General features: G+C 67.9%; 3 protein-coding genes across 3 annotated transcripts; 2 read left to right on the top strand and 1 right to left on the bottom strand.

Moving 5' to 3' along the window:
* Positions 1–732: 732 nt before the first annotated feature.
* LOC311511696 (trans-1,2-dihydrobenzene-1,2-diol dehydrogenase-like) lies at positions 733–4,815 on the top strand. Its single transcript, XM_084612500.1, has 7 exons — positions 733–876; positions 1,737–1,848; positions 2,232–2,395; positions 3,214–3,466; positions 3,814–3,938; positions 4,074–4,224; positions 4,493–4,815. The coding sequence occupies exons 1-7, from the start codon at positions 787–789 to the stop codon at positions 4,600–4,602; spliced, it is 1,005 nt and encodes a 334-aa protein (XP_084468626.1). The 5' UTR covers positions 733–786; the 3' UTR covers positions 4,603–4,815.
* A 1,977-nt stretch (positions 4,816–6,792) lies between these two features.
* On the top strand, positions 6,793–11,268 carry RPL13A (ribosomal protein L13a). The gene is made up of 8 exons (XM_084612424.1): positions 6,793–6,948; positions 8,040–8,112; positions 8,800–8,865; positions 9,236–9,337; positions 9,771–9,856; positions 10,039–10,098; positions 10,796–10,918; positions 11,146–11,268. The coding sequence occupies exons 1-8, from the start codon at positions 6,808–6,810 to the stop codon at positions 11,230–11,232; spliced, it is 738 nt and encodes a 245-aa protein (XP_084468550.1). The 5' UTR covers positions 6,793–6,807; the 3' UTR covers positions 11,233–11,268.
* A 2,198-nt stretch (positions 11,269–13,466) lies between these two features.
* Positions 13,467–17,737, bottom strand: LOC311512000 (trans-1,2-dihydrobenzene-1,2-diol dehydrogenase-like). Its single transcript, XM_084612971.1, has 7 exons — positions 17,630–17,737; positions 17,305–17,416; positions 16,754–16,917; positions 15,387–15,639; positions 14,224–14,348; positions 13,807–13,957; positions 13,467–13,602 (listed from the first exon to the last, which is right to left on the bottom strand). Exons 1-7 carry the CDS (start codon positions 17,717–17,719, stop codon positions 13,490–13,492), a joined length of 1,008 nt encoding a protein of 335 aa, XP_084469097.1. The 5' UTR covers positions 17,720–17,737; the 3' UTR covers positions 13,467–13,489.
* Between the last annotated feature and the right edge of the window lie 941 nt (positions 17,738–18,678).

Genomic DNA, 18,678 nt, shown 5'->3' with positions numbered 1-18,678 from the left:
GGCGCCAGCTCCGGCTCTGGGTGGGGAGTGGGGGCTAGTGGTTAGAGTAGGGGGGCTGGGAGCCAGGACTCCTGGGTTCTCCCCTCAGCTCTGGGTGGGGAGTGGGGGCTAGTGGTTAGAGCAGGGGGGCTGGGAGCCAGGACTCCTGGGTTCTCTCCTGGGATCTGGCTCCTGAGCCAGAGGAGGAATTAAACCCAGCCCCGAGGTCTGCGGCCCCCCTGGGGATTTGGGGACCTTTTATAGCAGTCGGGAGAGCTGAGCTGGGGGGACAAGCAAATTCTCCATAGCAACCAGGGGCGGGGCTGTTCCCACAGTCTAGCCTCCGCCCCCGGCAGTGCCCCCCTGCACCCCCACGTTGGGATCACCTGGATAAGCCCCGGAGACTCCAGCCCGCCACTGGCAGCATCCTCCCCCGCTGGTTGTGGCTTCTCACCGTTATTCCCGGCAAGAGACTCACCTAGCAAACTGTGTGAGAACCCAGGAGTCCTGGCTCCCTCCCCCCTCCAACCACTAGACCCCGCTCCCCTTCCAGAGCCTGGCAGAGAACCCAGGAGTCCTGGCTCCCAGCCCCCCACGCTCCATCCACTAGACCCCGCTCCCCTCCCCAGCGGGGGAGAACCCAGGCGTCCGGGCGCGGGGCGGAGCGCGCTGCAGGCTGGTGCCCTGCTGCTCCCCAGTGGCCGGGACGGGGTCTCGGCTGGGCGGGGCTCCCCGGTGACTTTCCCTCCCGGCCCCACAGGTTCTGGTTCCGCCCCAAGAGACGCCCCCCCCACCCCCAACCGCGCCATGGCCACCCGCTGGGGCGTCTGCTCCGCCGGCAAAATCAGCCACGATTTCCTGGTGGCGCTGGGGACCCTCCCGGCCACCGAGCATCAGGTCAGGGCTGGGGTGGCAGGGGGGTGCGGGTGGGGGGCAGGGCAGGGCGAGCGGGGGGGTGCGGATGGGGGGCACCGGCAGGGCAGGGCGAGCAGGGGGTTGGGGGGGGGCAGGGCGCGGGTCGGGAGTGGGGGGCACTGGCAGGGCTGGGGGGGAGGGTCTAGAGGCTCCCAGCCCCCCCCCCCTCTAACCACTAGACCCCGCTCCGCTCTCAAAGGCAGGTACAGAACCCAGGAGTCCGGGCGCTGCGGGGACTCAGCCCCACGGTCCGGAGTTCAAAGTCTGAACTTTCCCCACCAACCTCCTCCGCCCCCGGCCCCGCGGGTTCTGGATCTGCTCCAGTTCTGGCGCCCAGCCCCCACCCCGTGTGCCCCCCCCCCCGGGAAAAGCAGCCGCCCTGTTCTGGTGGCCTTGGGGCTCCTCTGGGCCAGGAGAACCCGGTGGGGGGCGGGGCAAATCACGAGGGTCCCAGCAGGAGGAGTTCTGGGGGGCCCAGCCCATGGCTCAGAGGGATCCTGTGGGGGCTGTAGTGGGAGGGGTTGGGGGAAGACTGAGAATAGATTAATGGGGACCTGTGGGGGCATATGGGGGGACTCTCCAGAAACAGGGACTCTGGACTCCTGGGTTCTGTTCCTGGCTCTGGGAGGGGAGCAGGGTCTAGTGGTCAGAGCAGTGGGGGCTGGGAGCCAGGACTCCTGGGTTCCGTCCCCGGGTCTGGGAGGGGAGTGGGGTCTAATGGTTAGAGCAGGGGGGCTGGGAGCCAGGACTCCTGGGTTCTTGGTTCAGTGCTTGGTGACTGGCTGGGGGGTGGGTTCTGGGGGGGTCCCAGCTGCCGCATCCCCACTTTAACCTCCCCCCAGGCTGTGGCCATCGCTGCGCGTGATCTCGCCCGGGCTCAGGAATATGCCCAGAAACACGGGATCCCCCGAGCATACGGGAGCTATGAGGAGCTGGCACAGGACCCCGACGTGGGTGAGCCCCCGGGGGACCCCCATGGGACCTGACCCGGGGGGGGGGCAGGACACGGGGCCTTTCCCCTCTAGGGGGCGCTGGCTCCCATCCGGCCCCAGGGCAGGGAAGGGCTGGCTCAGGGGGGTGGGGAAGGGGGCCCGGGGCCTTTCCCCTCGGGGGAGAGTCTGTGTGTCCAGGGATACCTCTGGGGCAGGCTGAGACCCCCAAAGTGTGGGGACTGACCTGGGAGGGGTGAATGGCAGCACGAGGGGTGACCTGGAGCCAGGACACCTGGGTTCTCTCCCTGGCTCTGGGAGGGGAGTGGGGTCCAAGGGTTAGAGCTGGAGGGGGGCTGGGAGCCAGGACTCCTGGGTTCCACCCCCATTTCACACTTCCCATGGCAGACGTGGTCTACGTGGGGGTCATAAACCCTGAGCACCTGCCCGTGGGGCGGCTCTTCCTGGGGGCCGGGAAGCACGTGCTGCTGGAGAAGCCCCTGGGGATGAACACGGCGGAGGTGAGGGAACTGGCACAGCTGGCCCAGAGCCAGGGGGTCTTCCTGATGGAGGTGAGTGACCCTCTAGAGCCCCCCTGCAGCCCAGCGCCCCCCAGCACCGGCCTGGGGCATCAGGGCCGGTCCTGACCACTCAGGGAGAGCACCCCGCGGGGCCCCCGCCCCGCTCCCTGCAGCCCAGCACCCCCTACTGGGCCCCCTGCCCCGCTCCCCTCAGCCCAGCACCCCCTGCCGGGCCCCCCCACCTCGCTCCCAGCACCCCCTACTGGGCCCCCTGCCCTGCTCCCAGCGCCCCCTGCTGGGCCCCTGCTTCCCTCACCCCAGCACCCCCTGCTGGGCCCCTGCCCCGCTCCCTGCAGTCCAGTGCCCCCTGCTGACCCCCACACCCGGCTCCCCACAGCCCAGCACCAAGCCAGTTACGGGAACCTGAGAAGACGGCCAGGGCTTTTGACGGTGCTCAGATCTCCCCACGCCGCGCCCCTCGGTTTTGCCTTGTAGTGTTTTCTGTGTCCGTCTGCAGTGCGGCTTCATGCCACCCTCTGTAACGTGTCGCCGTCCCGCGGCGGCTACGCTCGCACCCAAGGCTCTGGCTGCCCAAAGGAGCTTCCAGTTTGCAAGAGGACCCGTCTCCCCCTGGCTCGTCCAGCTTCTGGGCAGCCCGTTTTGGGAGCCAACCGACAAGGGCCGGTTCTCTCCGGCCACGCCCGAGTACAAAGCGTTTTAGACCCATTAGCGGTTTACTCGGCACGAGGGAGCGGGGTGTGGGAGGGGGAGTCTCTGGACATGGCTGCCCTCCTGGGGCCCTGCCTAGCCCTCCGCGGCCTGGCACCCCCAGGACCCACTCCCCTCTGTGTGTCCCCCCCACCCGCCAGGCGTACTGGACCCGATTCTTCCCAGCCTCAGAGCGGCTCCATTCCCTGCTCTCCCAGGGAGCAGTGGGGGAGCCGAAGGTGGTGAGGGTCGAGTTCGGGATTCCCCTCTTGGGCTGCGCCCGGCTGGTGCAGAAGGAGCTGGGGGGCGGCGCCCTGCTGGACATCGGCTGCTACTGCGTCCAGTTCACCACCATGGTCTTCGGGGAGGAGAGACCGGAGTCCATCCTTGCCTCGGGCTTCCTTCACCCCACCGGTAATAGGGGCTGCGGGTCGGGAGTGAGGGGCACCGGCAGCGTTGGGGGGGGGGCTGCGGGTTGGGAGTGAGGGGCACCGGCAGCGTTGGGGGGGGGGCTGCGGGTCGGGAGTGAGGGGCACCGGCAGCGTTGGGGGGGGGGGCTGCGGGTCGGGAGTGAGGGGCACCGGCAGCGTTGGGGGGGGGCTGCGGGTCGGGAGTGAGGGGCACCGGCAGCGTTGGGTGGGGGGGGCTGCGGGTCGGGAGTGAGGGGCACCGGCAGCGTTGGGGGGGGGGGGCTGCGGGTCGGGAGTGAGGGGCACCGGCAGCGCCGGTTCTAGGCTCCCATCCTGCTCTCTCCTTCCCAGGCGTCGATGAGATGTTGTCCGTCATCCTGAACTACCCGGGGAAGCGCCAGGCCGTGATCACCTGCTCCATGGTGACCTTGCTGCCCAACCAGGCTGCCATCAGCGGCACCAAGGGCATCATCCAGGTGCCTTGGGGGGAGAGCGGGTGAAACTGAGGCACACAGAGGGGAAGGGACTCCGCAGTGTGGTATAGATCCCAGGAGTCCTGGCTCCCGGCCCCCCCCCCGGCTCCAACCGTCAGATTCTTTGTCCCCCGGCAGCTCCCGGCCCAGATGTGGAGCCCGACTGAGGTGGTGGTGAATGGGCAGCATGAGGAGTTCCCCCTGCCCGCCCCCTCCCAGCCCCTCCACTTCACCAGGAGCACCGGGCTTCGCTACGAGGCCCAGCACGTGCGCCAGTGTCTGCTGAAAGGTAACCGGGGGTTGGGGGGGAGGGCACTGGTGTGGGGAAGGTCGAGGCCCCTCCCCCCGGCACTAACCAGCGGGGGCACTGCTGTGGGGAAGGTCGCAGCACCTGGATACCTGGATGGGGGCACTGCTGTGGGGAAGGTCGCAGCGCTGGAGCCCCCAGCTGGGGCAGTGCTCTGGGGAAGCTCACAGTGCTAGAGTCCTCAACTGGGGGCACTGCTCCGGGGAAGCTCACAGCACCTCCCATACTGACACCCCTCCCTTCCCCCCAGGCCTGAGGGAAAGCCCCATCGTGAGCCTGGCTCACTCCGAGCTGGTGGCCTCCATCATGGACGAGGTGCGGCGGCAGGTGGGGGTGACGTATACCCAGGATCGGGCCTGACCCCTGCTGCCCGGGAATGGGAGTTGCTGCCGGGACGCCCGGTGTTTTGGATGCGATTTCAGTTTGGGTTGGTACAAGCAGCAGCAGTGCGGAGCTAGGAGGTGCAGGCTGCTGGGCGGTGTTTGACATGGTGCCGGGCGACGGGAACACTAGAAAACCCGAGAACAATAGAAAATTAACGCGTGAAATGGATTAAAAACTGGCTACCGGAGAGTTCTGACTATGCACCTGTGTGCGGGGAACCACCATCGAGCAGGGGGGTTTCCTGCGAGGCCCTGGGCCCTGTGTAAGCGGGGAAATGGTCCCGCCGTTGTGGGGAACTTTCCTGGCTTATACCCGCCCCGGTGGGATTGGCTGGCGAAAGGATCTGAGTCCTCGCTCCCACTGCCTTTACCCAGCGGCCTGCCTGACCTCGAGGGCTCCCCTTCCTCCCTCCCGTGCGGCAGAGTCCTCAGAACCCCGGCAGGGCTGGGCCCCGGACCCCTGCGGGCTCGACCCCCAGTCTTGTCGTGGTCACTTCGGACAGGGGCGAGGGTGTCCCCACTCCGGGGCACTGTCTCTGCACCGGATGCTTCCCTGACCCACTGATCATTACACAGAGTTCAGAGCACGTAGAAAGTAGGAAACAGCAACTCATAAGAAAATAAGGAAAAGATGGGGAAGGTGAAAGGAAACAAGTCACCTGTCCTGTGGCCCGGGGACCCCACTAAAGGTGCCTCTGGGATGTCAGGGAAGTTCAGCCTGTACCTCACCCGTCCCAGGCCCTGGCCGTGCTGCAGGGACGCTGCGGGTCGGACGCTCGCTCTAGCTCTCGGTGGCCACATGCCCTCAGGCTGTAGGTGGCAGGACCCTTCTTCCCAGCGTTGCCCCAGTCACATCGGGGTTACGACCCCCCCAAGTCTGGCCTGCAGGGCCTCTTGGCAGGGGGCGTCTCCCTGCACTGGGCCCAGTGCCCAGGGTTCCCTTCGATCCCCCCAGCTGCTCACCGCACCCGGCTCCAGACTGCCCCAGCCCCAGCCCCGCTCTGCCTCCAGCTCCCTGGGCTGCTGTTCTGGCCCCTCTGTCTGGCCCAGCTCCACTCCCCAGCTCTGCTCGGGCCCGGCTCCCTCCTTAGCTCGGCCCCGCTCTGGCTGGCCCAGGCAATTCCAGCTCACAGAGGGGACGGGACCCCTCTGGCCTCCTGATTAGCCCCCCTGTTCCTGGGGCCCGTCAGCCTCAGGGTCCTGACGTCCCATCGACCCTTCCCCTTTGAGTACTGGGAGCTGGCCACCACCTCCCCCGCCACTGAGTGTTAGGAAGGGGACGAGAGTCCCCTTTACACCTGCGCTCGCTCCCAGCTTGATCCAGAAACCAGAACGTCGTCCCTGACCCCGTTCGCCGCCGACGCACGGCCTGCGGGCGGGGGGCATAACGCCGAGCCCGGGACAGGGCCCCAGAGCCCGGGGGGGCGCCGGGGGCCAGCGACCCGCCTGCGTTTTCACGGGGCGCCGTCCGGGAGCAGAGAACGCCGGCCCCATGCACAGGCTGGGGGTCGCCTCCGGGGCAGCCGGGAAGGACGTGGGGCGGGGGGGGTACCCAGCCGCACCTGAGCCCCCCCCGGGCGGCACTGGGGCCGAGGGGCTGACGGGGGATCCCCCCCTGGGAGCAGGGAGGGGGTTCGGCCTCCGGATCCGGCCCGGGGGCGACGCTGCGCCCAGCTCTGGGGCCTGCGGGGCCGGGGGGAGGTGGCGACGTGGCCGAGGGGCCGGCGTGTGGGGCGGTGGGGGAGGGGGATCGGGGAAGGCCCTGCAATGTGTGTGGGGGGGGGGGTCGCTTGGGAGGGGGTGGGGGGCCCTCGTGGAGACCGAGGAGCCCCTTGGGTGGGGGAGGGGCCTGTGGTGGGGGAGGGGCAATTTGGGGTCCCATTTCCTGTGACCCCTTCTGTATGGGAGCATGGGGGGGTTCCCCCTCATTTACATAACTCAATATACACTGAGTGGGCGGGGCTTGATGTGGCCCCCGCCCCTTTCGGGGGGGTTGGCTCCACTTCCGGTTTGGTTGCCCATCATGGCGGCCTTCTCGACGGCTACCACGGTCACTTCCGGTCTGATCCGCCTTTGAGTCACCCTGTTGTGCCCGCCTCTTGTCGTCACTTCCGCCCTTCCTTCCTGGCCGCCTGCCCTCCTTCCCACTGGTAGCGTCACTTCCGGCACCGCGCTGCCCTTAATGGCGGCCCTGGAGCTGCCTTCACTTCCCGCTTGCGCTCACTTCCGCCCCTGCGCGCCCCGCGCCGGAAGGGGAGACCCCGCGGTGTGCGCGAGGCGGAGCCTCTTTCCCGTGCGGCCGGCGAGCATGGCGGAGTTCAAGGTGCGCGCGGGGCCCGGAGGCCGCCCCCCCCCCCGGGCCTCTGGGGCCCCCCCCGGGGCGGGGCGAGTGAGGGGTGGGGCCCCCCTTCGCTTCCTCGCGCTGTGTGGGGAGGGGAGCCTTGGGCAGGTGGGGGGCAAAGGGAGCCCCAAAGGGGGGAGGCGTATGGGGGGGCAGGGGGCTGTGAGGGGAATGGGGAGGGGCAGGGGGGCTGTGGGGTGGAAGGAGGGGCGGGGGGGCTGTGTGGGGAGGGGCAGGGGGGCTGTGGGGTGGAAGGAGGGGTGGGGGGGCTGTGTGGGGTGGGGCAGGGGGGCTGTGGGGTGGAAGGAGGGGCGGGGGGGCTGTGTGGCGAGGGGCAGGGGGGCTGTGGGGTGGATGGAGGGGTGGGGGGCTGTGTGGGGAGGGGCAGGGAGGCTGAGGGGTGGGGGGCTGTGTGGGGAGGGGTGGGGGGCTGTGTGGGGAGGGGCAGGGAGGCTGTGGGGTGGGAGGAGGGGTGGGGGGCTGTGGGGTGAATGGAGGGGTGGGGGACTGTGTGGGGAGGGGCAGGGGGGCTGTGGGGTGAATGGAGGGGTGGGGGGCTGTGTGGGGAGGGGCAGGGGGGCTGAGGGGTGGGGGGCTGTGTGGGGAGGGGTGGGGGGCTGTGGGGTGGATGGAGGGGTGGGGGGCTGTGGGGTGGATGGAGGGGTGGGGGGCTGTGTGGGGAGGGGCGGGAGCCTGTGGGGTGGGAGGAGGGGTGGGGGGCTGTGGGGTGGATGGAGGGGTGGGGGGCTGTGTGGGGAGGGGCAGGGAGGCTGTGGGGTGGGAGGAGGGGCGGGGGAGCTGTTGCGGGAGCCTTGGGCAGGGCGAGTAGATTGGGTTGGGCAGAGAGGATGTGGGGGGCTGAAGTGGAGCCTCCACTTTGTGGGATGCGAGACCCCTGTAGTGCCATGTGGAGCCCCCCAGTGGGATTCTAGTGGTGCTGGGGGCAGCTCCCCTGCGAGTGGGGGGTCCCCAGAGCTGGCTGGTGCTTCCCCAGCACAAGCACCCCCTCGTTCACCCTATCTGGTGGGACCTGGGACCCCCCAAACTGATGACCACCTCCCCTTTTCCCTCAGGTTCTGGTCATCGATGGACGTGGCCATCTTTTGGGGCGCCTGGCAGCCATCGTGGCCAAGCAGGTCCTGCTGGGTGAGTGTTGCTGGGGGGGTGCCCCCCAGGCCTGGGATCCCTCCCCCTGCCTGGACCCTGCTCCGCTGGAGGGGGTCTGTGATGATGCTGTCTGTGTTTGAGCCTCACGACCGTGAGAACACCCCATCCATGCACTACCATCTGAGACTGCTCCCCGAGGGGCCAGGACGCCTGGGTTCTCTCCCCTGGGAGGGGAGTGGGTGGGGAGGGGGGAGGCAGGACTCCTCGGTTCACTCCCTGGTTCTAGGAGGGATCTAGTGGGCAGATGAGGGGAGGAGGCCGGATTCCTGGGTTCACTCCCTGACTCTGGGAGGGGAGTGGGGTCTAGCAGGATAGAGCAGGGGGCTGGGAGCCAGGACTCCTGGGTTCTCTAGGTCCATGCTGTTTGCTAAGGGTGGGTCTCCTGATCCTGCTATTAAACACTCCAGTCTCCTCTGCCTCTCCTGCCGCCCCTGGCCTGAGTCCATGGCGATGGGCTCAAAGCAGGAGCCCGAGTAACTTTGCAGCCCTGAATCCCCTCCCCCCGCCTGGCGGTCCCTGGGCTTGTGGCGATTCCGCTCCACATCGGTGGCGTGGCCAGCGTGTCCCGCCCTGGGCCTGCACGGCCTGGAACCCCCCGCATCGCTGTGCCCCGGCTCCCCACTTGCCATGCGGCCTCGTTAACGTCCTGCTCTGCCTTCCTCCCAGGGCGCAAGGTGGTGGTGGTGAGATGCGAGGGCATCAACATCTCCGGGAACTTCTACCGCAACAAACGTGAGTGCTACCGTCGGGGCCGGGAGCCAGGACGCCAGGGTCCTTTTCTGAGCCCCCTTTTCCCTTGCAGCTTGGGTACTGGTTTACCTAGCACCAGTTCCTCCTCCCCTTGGTCCGTTGCAGGCAGAGAAGGGGGCAGTGCCCCACAGTATGATGGTAGTGTTGGAGGGTGTGGGACCCCCCTATGGTATTGAGCGCTGCACAGACCCTGTCCTGACTGGCTCACGAGCTCTCTACCCTGAGGGTGGGAGGGGAAACTGAGGCCCAGGGAGGGGGCGTCCTCCCCCGAACTCAGTAGCCAAACTGGGCCTGGGACCCAGGCATCCGGGAGAGTCGCTCCCTGGCTGACCCCGCTCTGCTCTCCTTCCAGTGAAGTACCTGGCCTTCCTCCGCAAACGCATGAACACCAACCCGTCCCGCGGTCCCTACCACTTCCGCGCCCCCAGCCGCATCTTCTGGCGCACGGTCCGAGGTAACAACCCCCCATGCTTGGGCTGGGCTTCAGGGGACAGTACGGGGGGGGCCACTGAGGTGCCGCTGGGGGGCAGGGAACAACCACTGCGCAGGGGCCTGAGCCACACCCATGATCCATCCCGGGGGGGGCAGAGAATAGCAACAGCAGTGTGTCCCAGACACGCCCCCTATGGAGCCTGAGGGGCAGCGACCCACAGCGCAGGGCACCTGGGCCACACCATGATCCATCCCCTGTGGGCCCTGAGTGGGGCAGGGAACAGCCACAGCACAGGGCCCTCTTATCTGTCCCCCATAGAGTTTGGGGGGCAGAGGGCAGTCTCAGAGCAGTGTGTCCCAGCCCCGCCCTTATGGAGCTTGGGGGGCAGAGACCCACAGCGCAGAGCGCCCCAGCTGCAGGCCCACTCCCAGCAGCTGGTCTCCTCTCCTTGCAGGGATGCTGCCCCACAAGACCAAGCGAGGCCAGGCCGCCCTGGAGAGACTGAAGGTCTTTGATGGGATTCCGCCCCCGTACGACAAGGTAACAGTGCCCCCTGGGGGCCGCAGGGGGGATGGGGGGCCCGTGTCCATGATGTTCCATCTACCTACATTGTTTGATGCTGGGTGAGAAAAATTTTGACTCTGAGACACGCCAGACCCGCTCTTCTGCTCTCCACCCCGTCTCCTTCGTACCCATAACTATCTTCTCTCCCCCCCGTGCAGAGGAAACGGATGGTGGTACCCGCTGCTTTGAAAGTCGTACGCCTGAAGCCGACGCGCAAGGTACGGCCCTCCCAGAGCCCCGTTTCCACACGGGAAATGGGGCAGGAGGTTGAAACCTGATTGAAGGCAGCACTGTCATGAGGCAGGTAGTTCCACAGCCTGTCAGAACAGAGGACTCCTCAAAGGCAAAACTCGGGGAGCCATTAACCCATGGGACTACTTGCAACATGGTACTAGGCCAGGGCCAACTCCGAGGCAATATATTCACTTGCCAGTGGTATTAACCTTGGGAACTGGCACCCACATGATATTGGAGACCAGCAATTCATCAGAGGTAATGGGTTTGTTAGGTAGTGTGGTGTTAACCTATGGGACTACTTGCCACATGATTCCTTGGTCTTCAATATCATGAGGCAGCTAGTGGCCAGTCATGGGACAGCCTTGTTCAGTGCAGGTGCCATCTGTCCAGTGATGCCCTGGCCACATCCAGCCAGTGGCTGTGCCCTACCCGGTGCTGGGAGCTGGCACCTAGGGCGGTCGGTGATGATGCTAACTCACTTCTCTTCGAGTCTCACGACCATGAGACAACCTCCTACATGCACTACCATCTGAGACCACCTGGGGGCGCAGCACGACCTGGCTTAGTTGGGATCCTGCAGGAATGGGGGCTGGTGGGTTAGAGCAGGGTGTGGCGGAGGGGGGTTGGGAACCAGGACTCCTGGGTTCTCTCCTGACCCGTCTCTCCCCTGCCCCGCAGTTTGCCTTCCTGGGGCGCCTGGCCCATGAGGTTGGCTGGAAGTACCAAGCCATCACCTCCACCCTGGAGGAGAAACGCAAGGAGAAAGCCAAGCTGCATTACAACAAGAAGAAGAAGCTGATGGTGAGTGTCTCCGGGGGTCATGGGGCCTCGAACAGTCCCCCTTTGAGAGGAGTCGCATCTCGGCACTGGGCGAGGGGTCCCCATAGGATCAGCCCCGGTGCCCCACCCCAGAGGGGCTGCATCCCAGCGCCGGGTCCCCATTACCCACCCCGCAGGGAGATGGGCCCATTCCCTGGGGGCTCCCCCGAATCTCGGTCTGATTCCTCCTCCCTGGGCGTCTCTTCCAGAAACTGCAGAAGCAGGCGGAGAAGAACGTGGAAGGCAAGATCGCCAGGTACACCGACGTGTTGAAGCAATACGGCATCTTGGTCTGAGCCTTGAACCTCAATAAAACCAGCCCCTCCACTTCCGCCCAGCCCCTCCGTGCGTCTCTCACAGGGCCCAGCTCCGGCTGCCTGGCCTGGGAGGCCGGGCCGCTCTGGGGCTTGGCTGGGCCGGCCAAATCCCCTCCCACGTAGCACAGAACTAACCCGCTTCTCCCCGCACTGAGCCCGCGGCTTTGCACCCCTCCCGGAGCGGCCCTGGGCCGGGACCAGAGACCCCATCGCTTACCACAGCAGTCCGAGTCATTGCGGGTTTCAGAACGCTGTGCGGGCACCTTCGAGGCCCTCTCCCCTGCGGGGCCTTCCCCTGGAGGAGAAACACCTTGAGCTCTTTGCGGGGGCCCCCCAAATCTCCCTGGCACCCCTAAGCCCCAGCCCAACCCCTGAGGGGCCGGGGGGTGCAACCCAAGTGCTTCCCCCCCCTCGCCGGCAGCGTGCTCAGAATGCAGCTGCTCATCCCGTGGCTCTGGGACGCTTCTCCTCATCGATCCTCGTGGGGTGAGGAGTCGCCCCACCTCGTCTGACCCCCTGGGGCTGCCCTGACTTCCATCCTGGGTGCCTGGGATGGAGAATCCACTCCACCCCTGGGGTGGGTGCTTCAAGGGTTAATCCCCCCCCTCCCCCGATTCCGGGTGCTTTATTTCCACTGGAAATTTGTCTCACTTTGCCTGGTGGATCTGGTAGGCCATCAAGGGTCGTCCCCCCCCCCCCTGCTCGTTCTCGGGCAGGTTTTCTGATCCTGGAGTCATCCTCGGGCCTCTTCCTTGGCCCCTCTGCGACGTATCCACCCCCCTGGAGTGGCAAACGCTGGCTGTGGAGGGGGGAATCCAGCAGCGTCGCCCTGGGGCCAGGCCCCGAGCTCCCACGAGTCCCCTGCTCCGACTCGCCGATTCTGTTAGCCCTTCGGCCAGGCTGGGGAGCTCGGGATGGGCTGATGGCGGCCGGCCTGGATGTGGTGTCGGTGAAACGTGGCCTGCCCGTGGCTGCTTGTTCTGGCCCCTCGCCCCCACTGCTGCAGCCCCAGAGCTAGGCCATAGCCGGGGGCTGGTTTTTTTTCTCTTCCTTGTGTTAGTGTCTCTTCCCTGCTCTTTCCCCAGCCTGGGGGGGTTGGGATTTAGGAGGGGCCTGTGGCATGCAGAGGGGGAGTCCCCTGATGGAGCCTCGTGCCCCCGACTCAGCTGCAGGCTTCTAGGAATCGACTTAAGAGTGAGGCTGACTCTAGGCTCTAGACCAGATGTGGGCAAACTACGGCCCATGGGCCACATCCGGCCCGTGGCACCATCCTGCCCGGCCCCTGAGCTCCTGCCTGGGGAGGCTAGCCCCCGGCCTCTGCCCCCACAGCCATGCTGCTGTGTGGCTTGCGCCTGCCCACCTCCCAGGCTTTCCAACAAGCCTGTCCTGCCACTCTGAGCGGCATGGTAAGGGGGCAGGAGGTCCCGGGGGTGGTCGGATGGGGTGGAGGTTTGGGGGGGGGGGGGCCGAGGGAGATGGGATAGGGGGTGGGGTCCTGGGGAGGCGGTCAGGGGACAAGATGTGTGGGGGGGGGGGGGGCAGGGGTCCTGGGGGCAGGGGTGTGGATAGGGGTTGGGGCAGTCAGGGGACAAGGAGCAGGGGGGCTTAGATAGGTGGCAGGGTCCCGGGGGGTGGTTAGGGGCGGGTGGTCAGGGGACAAGGATGGGGGGGGGGGTTGGATGGGTGAGGGGTTCAGAGGGGGGGCCAGGCTGTTTGCCCTTCCCTATCCAGCCTGCCATACAGTTTTGCAACCCCACTGTGCCCCCTGGGCCAAAAAGTTTGCCCACCCCTGTTCTAGACTGATTGTGGGGGAGGAGCAACACCCCCTGCTGGACGGGTGCAGGCATGGCAACAGCCTGCTGTTAGAGGGTGTTCCCCCACCCCCCCTTTCCTCTGGGGTAGCCTTTCCACAAGGGGGGGCTGTACCTTGCTCTGATGGCAGGTGTGTGCGTGCGGGGAGGGTGTTTGCCCAACAGAGGGTGCCCTGGTCTCAGCTTGGGGGGCTTGCTGGGGTGGTGGATGGTGCTGTGGGGGGATGGCTGTAAGATAAATGTGTGTTCGCTGGGGAAGAACCCAGGCGTCCTGCGCTCCTCTCTCCCCGCCATCCCCCCCAGCTCTGTCCCACAAGGAGTCACACCACAGCTGGGCAGGGTCCTGTTTATTGCAGCCCCTTCATTGATACTGGCCCCCACTCCCCACCCCCAACCAGGGCGCGTCCCCCTGGCAGCCAGGGTGCTCAGCCCTGCTGGTCCTCGGAGAAGGTCACCCCAAGCTGCTGTCGCACCGTGTCCATGATGGAGGCCACCAGCTCGCTGTCGGCCAGGCTCATGATGGGGCTCTCCTTCAGGCCTGCGGGGAGAGACACCTCAGGTGGGGCTGCGAGCTTCCCCTGGGCAGTGCCCCAGCCAGGGGCTGAGCAAGCTGTGGGCTGCTATGGCTGGATGTGGGGAGAGACCCTGGAGCTTGCCCCCCTCCCCTCCCAGAGCCAGGGGGAGAACCCAGGAGTCCTGGCTCCCTGCCCCAGAAGCGGGACCCCTGGCGTCCGGCCCTTACCTCGCAGCAGACACTCGCGTACGTGCTGGGCCTCGTAGCGCATGCCGGTGCCGTTGGAGAAGTTGAGGGGCTGGGGGGGGGGTGGCAGGGGGCACTCATGGCGCTGGTGGTTCACGATCATGGTGGTAGGGGCGTACCAGGGGGCAGGGAGCTAGGAGGATGCAGGGAAGAAAGGGTTAATAATAAGCACCCCCCACGATAGGATCTGACCCACCTGCCCCAGCTCCCCACACGCTGTTCATAGAGACAAAGAGAAAATTCAAGACTCTGGACTCCCCCCCCCCCACTAGTCCCCACTTCCCTCCCCCAGCCAGGGAGAGAACCCAGGAGTCCTGGTGCCCAGCCAGTTTTCCTGGTCTTCTCTTATCCTTGGGCCATAGGCCAGGAGCTGCCCCCTCTGTGCCCCCCCCCCCGCACCTCAATGGAGCCCTTGGTGCCGCAGACCCAGGCCTGGTTGGGGAGCTCGACGCTCATGGTGCAGGACACCACGGCCTGGCGCTTGCCCGCGTACTTCAAGATCACCGAGGTGGTTTCGTCCACACCTGGGAAACCGAAACAGCAGCACTTCAGTCCTGCCCCCCTGCCCTGCCGGTGCCCCTCATGCCCGACCCACAGCCCCCCTGCCCTGCCAGTGCCCCTCACACCCGACCCACAGCCCCCCTGCCCTGCCAGTGCCCCTCACACCCGACCCACAGCCCCCCTGCCCTGCCGGTGCCCCTCAGGCCTGACCCACAGCCCCCCTGCCCTGCCGGTGCCCCTCACACCCGACCCACAGCCCCCCTGCCCTGCTGGTGCCCCTGAGCCCTGGCCCCCTGCCCTGCCGGTGCCCCTCATGCCCGACCCACAGCCCCCCTGCCCTGCCAGTGCCCCTCACACCCGACCCACAGCCCCCCTGCCCTGCCGGTGCCCCTCAGGCCTGACCCACAGCCCCCCTGCCCTGCCGGTGCCCCTCACACCCGACCCACAGCCCCCCTGCCCTGCTGGTGCCCCTGAGCCCTGGCCCCCTGCCCTGCCGGTGCCCCTCATGTCCGACCCACAGCCCCCCTGCCCTGCCAGTGCCTCTCACGCCCGACCCACAGCCCCCCTGCCCGTGCCCCTGAGCCCTGGCTCCCTGCCCTGCGGGTGCCCCTGAGCCCTGGCCCCCTGCCCTGCTGGTGCCCCTCATGCCTGACCCACAGCCCCCCTGCCCTGCGGGTGCCCCTGAGCCCTGGCCCGCTGCCCTGCCGGTGCCCCTCACACCTGACCCACAACCCCCCTGCCTTGCTGGTGCTCCTGAGTTCTGCCCGTCCCTCCCGACCCACAGCCCCCCTTCCCTGCTGGTGCCCCTCATGCCTGACCCACAACCCCCTACCCTGTCAGTGCCCCTGAGTCCTGCCTCCCTGCCCTGCCGGTGCCCCTCACCTCCAAACCGCAGCCCCTCCACCCCGATGGTGCCCTTCATTCCTGGCCCCCACAGCCCTGCCGGTGCCCCTCACACCTCACCAACAGCCCCCCTGCCCTGCCGGTGCCCCTCATGCCTGACCCACAGCCCCTCTCCTCCCTGCCCCCCGCACCCTGCCCCTCACTCCAGCCCCCGGTACCGGAGGGGTAGAGGAAGCCCGAGGCGACGATGGACTCCGGCCGCTCCCCCGCGAGGACCATGCTGGCGAACTGGATGCCGTAGCAGCCGACGTCCAGGATGGCGCCGCCCCCCAGCTTCTTCTCCACCAGCCGGTGGATGTTCTCCATGGGGTGCCCCACGGTCACCGAGATCAGCTTTACCTCGCCCACCGCCCCCTGGGCGAGCAGCCGGCGGATCTGCTCTGAGATGGGGAAGAAGCGGGTCCAGAACGCCTGGGGGGCAGGGGCAGAAACAGAGCTGGGGGGCTCGCCAGGGGGCGCTGGGCTGCAGGGAATGGGGGGCTCGGCAGGGGGCGCTGGGCTGCAGGGAGCGGGGCGGGGGGCTCGCCAGGGGGCGCTGGGCTGCAGGGAATGGGGGGCTCGGCAGGGGGCACTGGGCTGCAGGGAGCGGGGCGGGGGGCTCGGCAGGGGGCGCTGGGCTGCGGGGAGCGGGGCGGGGGGCTCGCCAGATGGCGCTGGGCTGCAGGGAGCGGGGCGGGGGGCTTGCCAGGGGGCGCTGGGCTGCAGGGAATTGGGGGCTCGGCAGGGGGTGCTGGCCCCTGGCTGTGGGTGCTGGCCCCAAGGCAATGGTAGTGGGCGCTGTGCCAGAACCGGATGGGGGGTGGCTCTACCCCTCCCTAGGCACCCGTGACCTGGGGGTGGGTCCCTTCAGGGCCGGCTCATGGGCGAGGCCGGCTCCAGCCTGTCGGGGCCTGTCCCCCAGCAGCTCCCACGGTGCCGGCCCCCCGGGATCGTCACGCGGGGCCTTTCCACACTCAGGGGCTGTTTGCCCAGCGCCCGCCCCCCGGGGTATTAATCATCATCCCCGTTCCCACGCCGGGCGCGCCCCGCGGCTCTCCCAGCGCTCGGCAATTCCCCGGCTCGTGGGGCCCAGAGGCCGAACTAAGGGACGTCCCTTCTACGGAGGGGCTGTTCCCGGTCGCCCCGCTCCCCCGCTGGCTCTGGGGGGTTCAGCCCATGGCTCTCTGTGTCGCCCCCTAGGGGGCGCTGGGCTGCGGGGAGCGGGGCAGGGGCTCAGCAGGGGGCGCTGGGGTGAGGGAAGCAGGGGCCCGTCAGGGGGTGCTGGGCTGCAGGGAGCGGGGCAGGGGGCCCAGTAGGGGGTGCTGGGGTGAGGGAAGCAGGGGCCCGGCAGGGGGCGCTGGGAGCAGGGCAGGGGGCCCAGTAGGGGGTGCTGGGAGCGAGGCGGGGGGGGCCGTCAGGGGGTGCTGGACTGCAGGGAGCGGGGGCCCCGCGGGGTGCTCTCCCTGAGTGGTCAGGACCGGCCCTGATGCCCCAGGCCGGTGCTGGGGGGCGCTGGGCTGCAGGGGGGCTCTAGGGGGTCACTCACCTCCATCAGGAAGACCCCCTGGCTCTGGGCCAGCTGCGCCAGTTCTCTCACCTCCGCCGTGTTCATCCCCAGGGGCTTCTCCAGCAGCACGTGCTTCCCGGCCCCCAGGAAGAGCCGCCCCACGGGCAGGTGCTCAGGGTTTATGACCCCCACGTAGACCACATCTGCCATGGGAAGTGTGAAATGGGGGTGGAACCCAGGAGTCCTGGCTCCCAGCCCCCCTCCAGCTCTAACCCTTGGACCCCACTCCCCTCCCAGAGCCAGGGAGAGAACCCAGGTGTCCTGGCTCCAGGTCACCCCTCGTGCTGCCATTCACCCCTCCCAGGTCAGTTCCCACACTTTGGGGGTCTCAGCCTGCCCCAGAGGTATCCCTGGACACACAGACTCTCCCCCGAGGGGAAAGGCCCCCCGGGCCCCCTTCCCCACCCCCCTGAGCCAGCCCTTCCCTGCCCTGGGGCCGGATGGGAGCCAGCGCCCCCTAGAGGGGAAAGGCCCCGTGTCCTGCCCCCCCCCCCCCGGTCAGGTCCCATGGGGGTTCCCCGGGGGCTCACCCACGTCGGGGTCCTGCGCCAGCTCCTCGTAGCTCCCGTACGCTCGGGGGATCCCGTGTTTCTGGGCATATTCCTGAGCCCGGGCGAGATCACGCGCAGCGATGGCCACAGCCTGGGGGGGAGGTTAAAGTGGGGATGCGGCAGCCGGGACCCCCCCAGAACCCACCCCCCGGCCAGTCAGTGAACACTAAGCCAAGAACCCAGGACTTTTGGCTCCCAGCCTCCCCCCCCCCCACCCAGTCTAACCACTGGACCACCCTCCGCGCTCCGCTCCCAGAGCCGGGTAGAGAACCCAGGCATCCTGCAGCCTCTCCCCCAGCCCCACCTTATGCTCCGTGGCCGGGAGGGTCTTCAGGGCCACCAGGAAATCGTGGCTGATCCTGCCAGCAGAGCAGATGCCCCAGCGGGTGGCCATGGCCCTGGGTGGGCTGGGCTGGGGGCAGGTCCCAGCTCCTGGGGGGCGTGGGGGGCAGCGGCGTCTCTCCTGCTCCAGGCCTGGCTGGTGCATGGTGGATCCGACTCAGCAGCTGCACAGGTGTGGGGGCGGGACGGGGTGGGGCGGCCCGGGGCAGAGTGGCACACCCTATATCACTGGGCATGGGGGCGGGTTCAACAGGGGGAGGGTCACCCCGCCCCATTCCTCCAGGGCACAGACGGGGGGGATGTGAGGCGGGATGGGGGGGATGATTTCCGCCCATCTCTTTCTCCTTCACTCCCCCCCCCCGTTATGGCCTCGGTTTGGGGCACCAGGATTGGGGCTGTGGGTGAAGGGGGTCACTGGGGTGGGTGAGCAAAGGGCTGGGAGGGAGAAGGGGACGGGGGGGCTCACCGGGGTGGGGAGGGGGGATGGGTGTCACAGACCCATGGGGCCGACTCTGTGCCCCAGCCTGGAACCAGTCTCCTGGGCGTGACCCCATAGTGGACAGGGCCCCCTGGCCTGTGAGACCGAGCTGTGATCCCCCGGTCCCCCCATCTCTCTGCAGCCCCCAACTGCGAGTCCAGCCCCCTGTGGGGCATTGGCAGGGACGCTGCCCCCTTTGCCAACCACAGACCCGTCCGCGGGCTGGCACCGGGCTGAGGAGTCCGGTAGGGTCTGGGCGGGTCAGCCCAGCACCCAGCCAAGCTGCTGTGAGCCCCACGGCCCGGCCCCACTCATCCAACACCAGCCCTTCATCCCCCTGCCAGGGTGGCTGTAGGCCGGGGGGTGGGGGCACAGCTGGGGTGGGGGGGAGCTTGGGGTTGCCCTTGTTGGCTCAGAACCTGGGTGCTCCCCCGACCACCCCACCCCCCAACCTCCCCAGAGAGCAAACGGACACACCCGGCAGCCATGCAAAACAGAAGGGAAACTGAGGCAGGCACAGGTCTCATAACAAT

Source organism: Lepidochelys olivacea, assembly GCF_965140295.1.
Source record: "Lepidochelys olivacea isolate rLepOli2 genome assembly, chromosome: 23".
NCBI lineage: Eukaryota > Metazoa > Chordata > Testudines > Cheloniidae > Lepidochelys > Lepidochelys olivacea.
The sequence above is the reverse complement of the archived record's forward strand: the minus strand, read 5'-3'. Positions and strand labels throughout refer to the sequence as shown.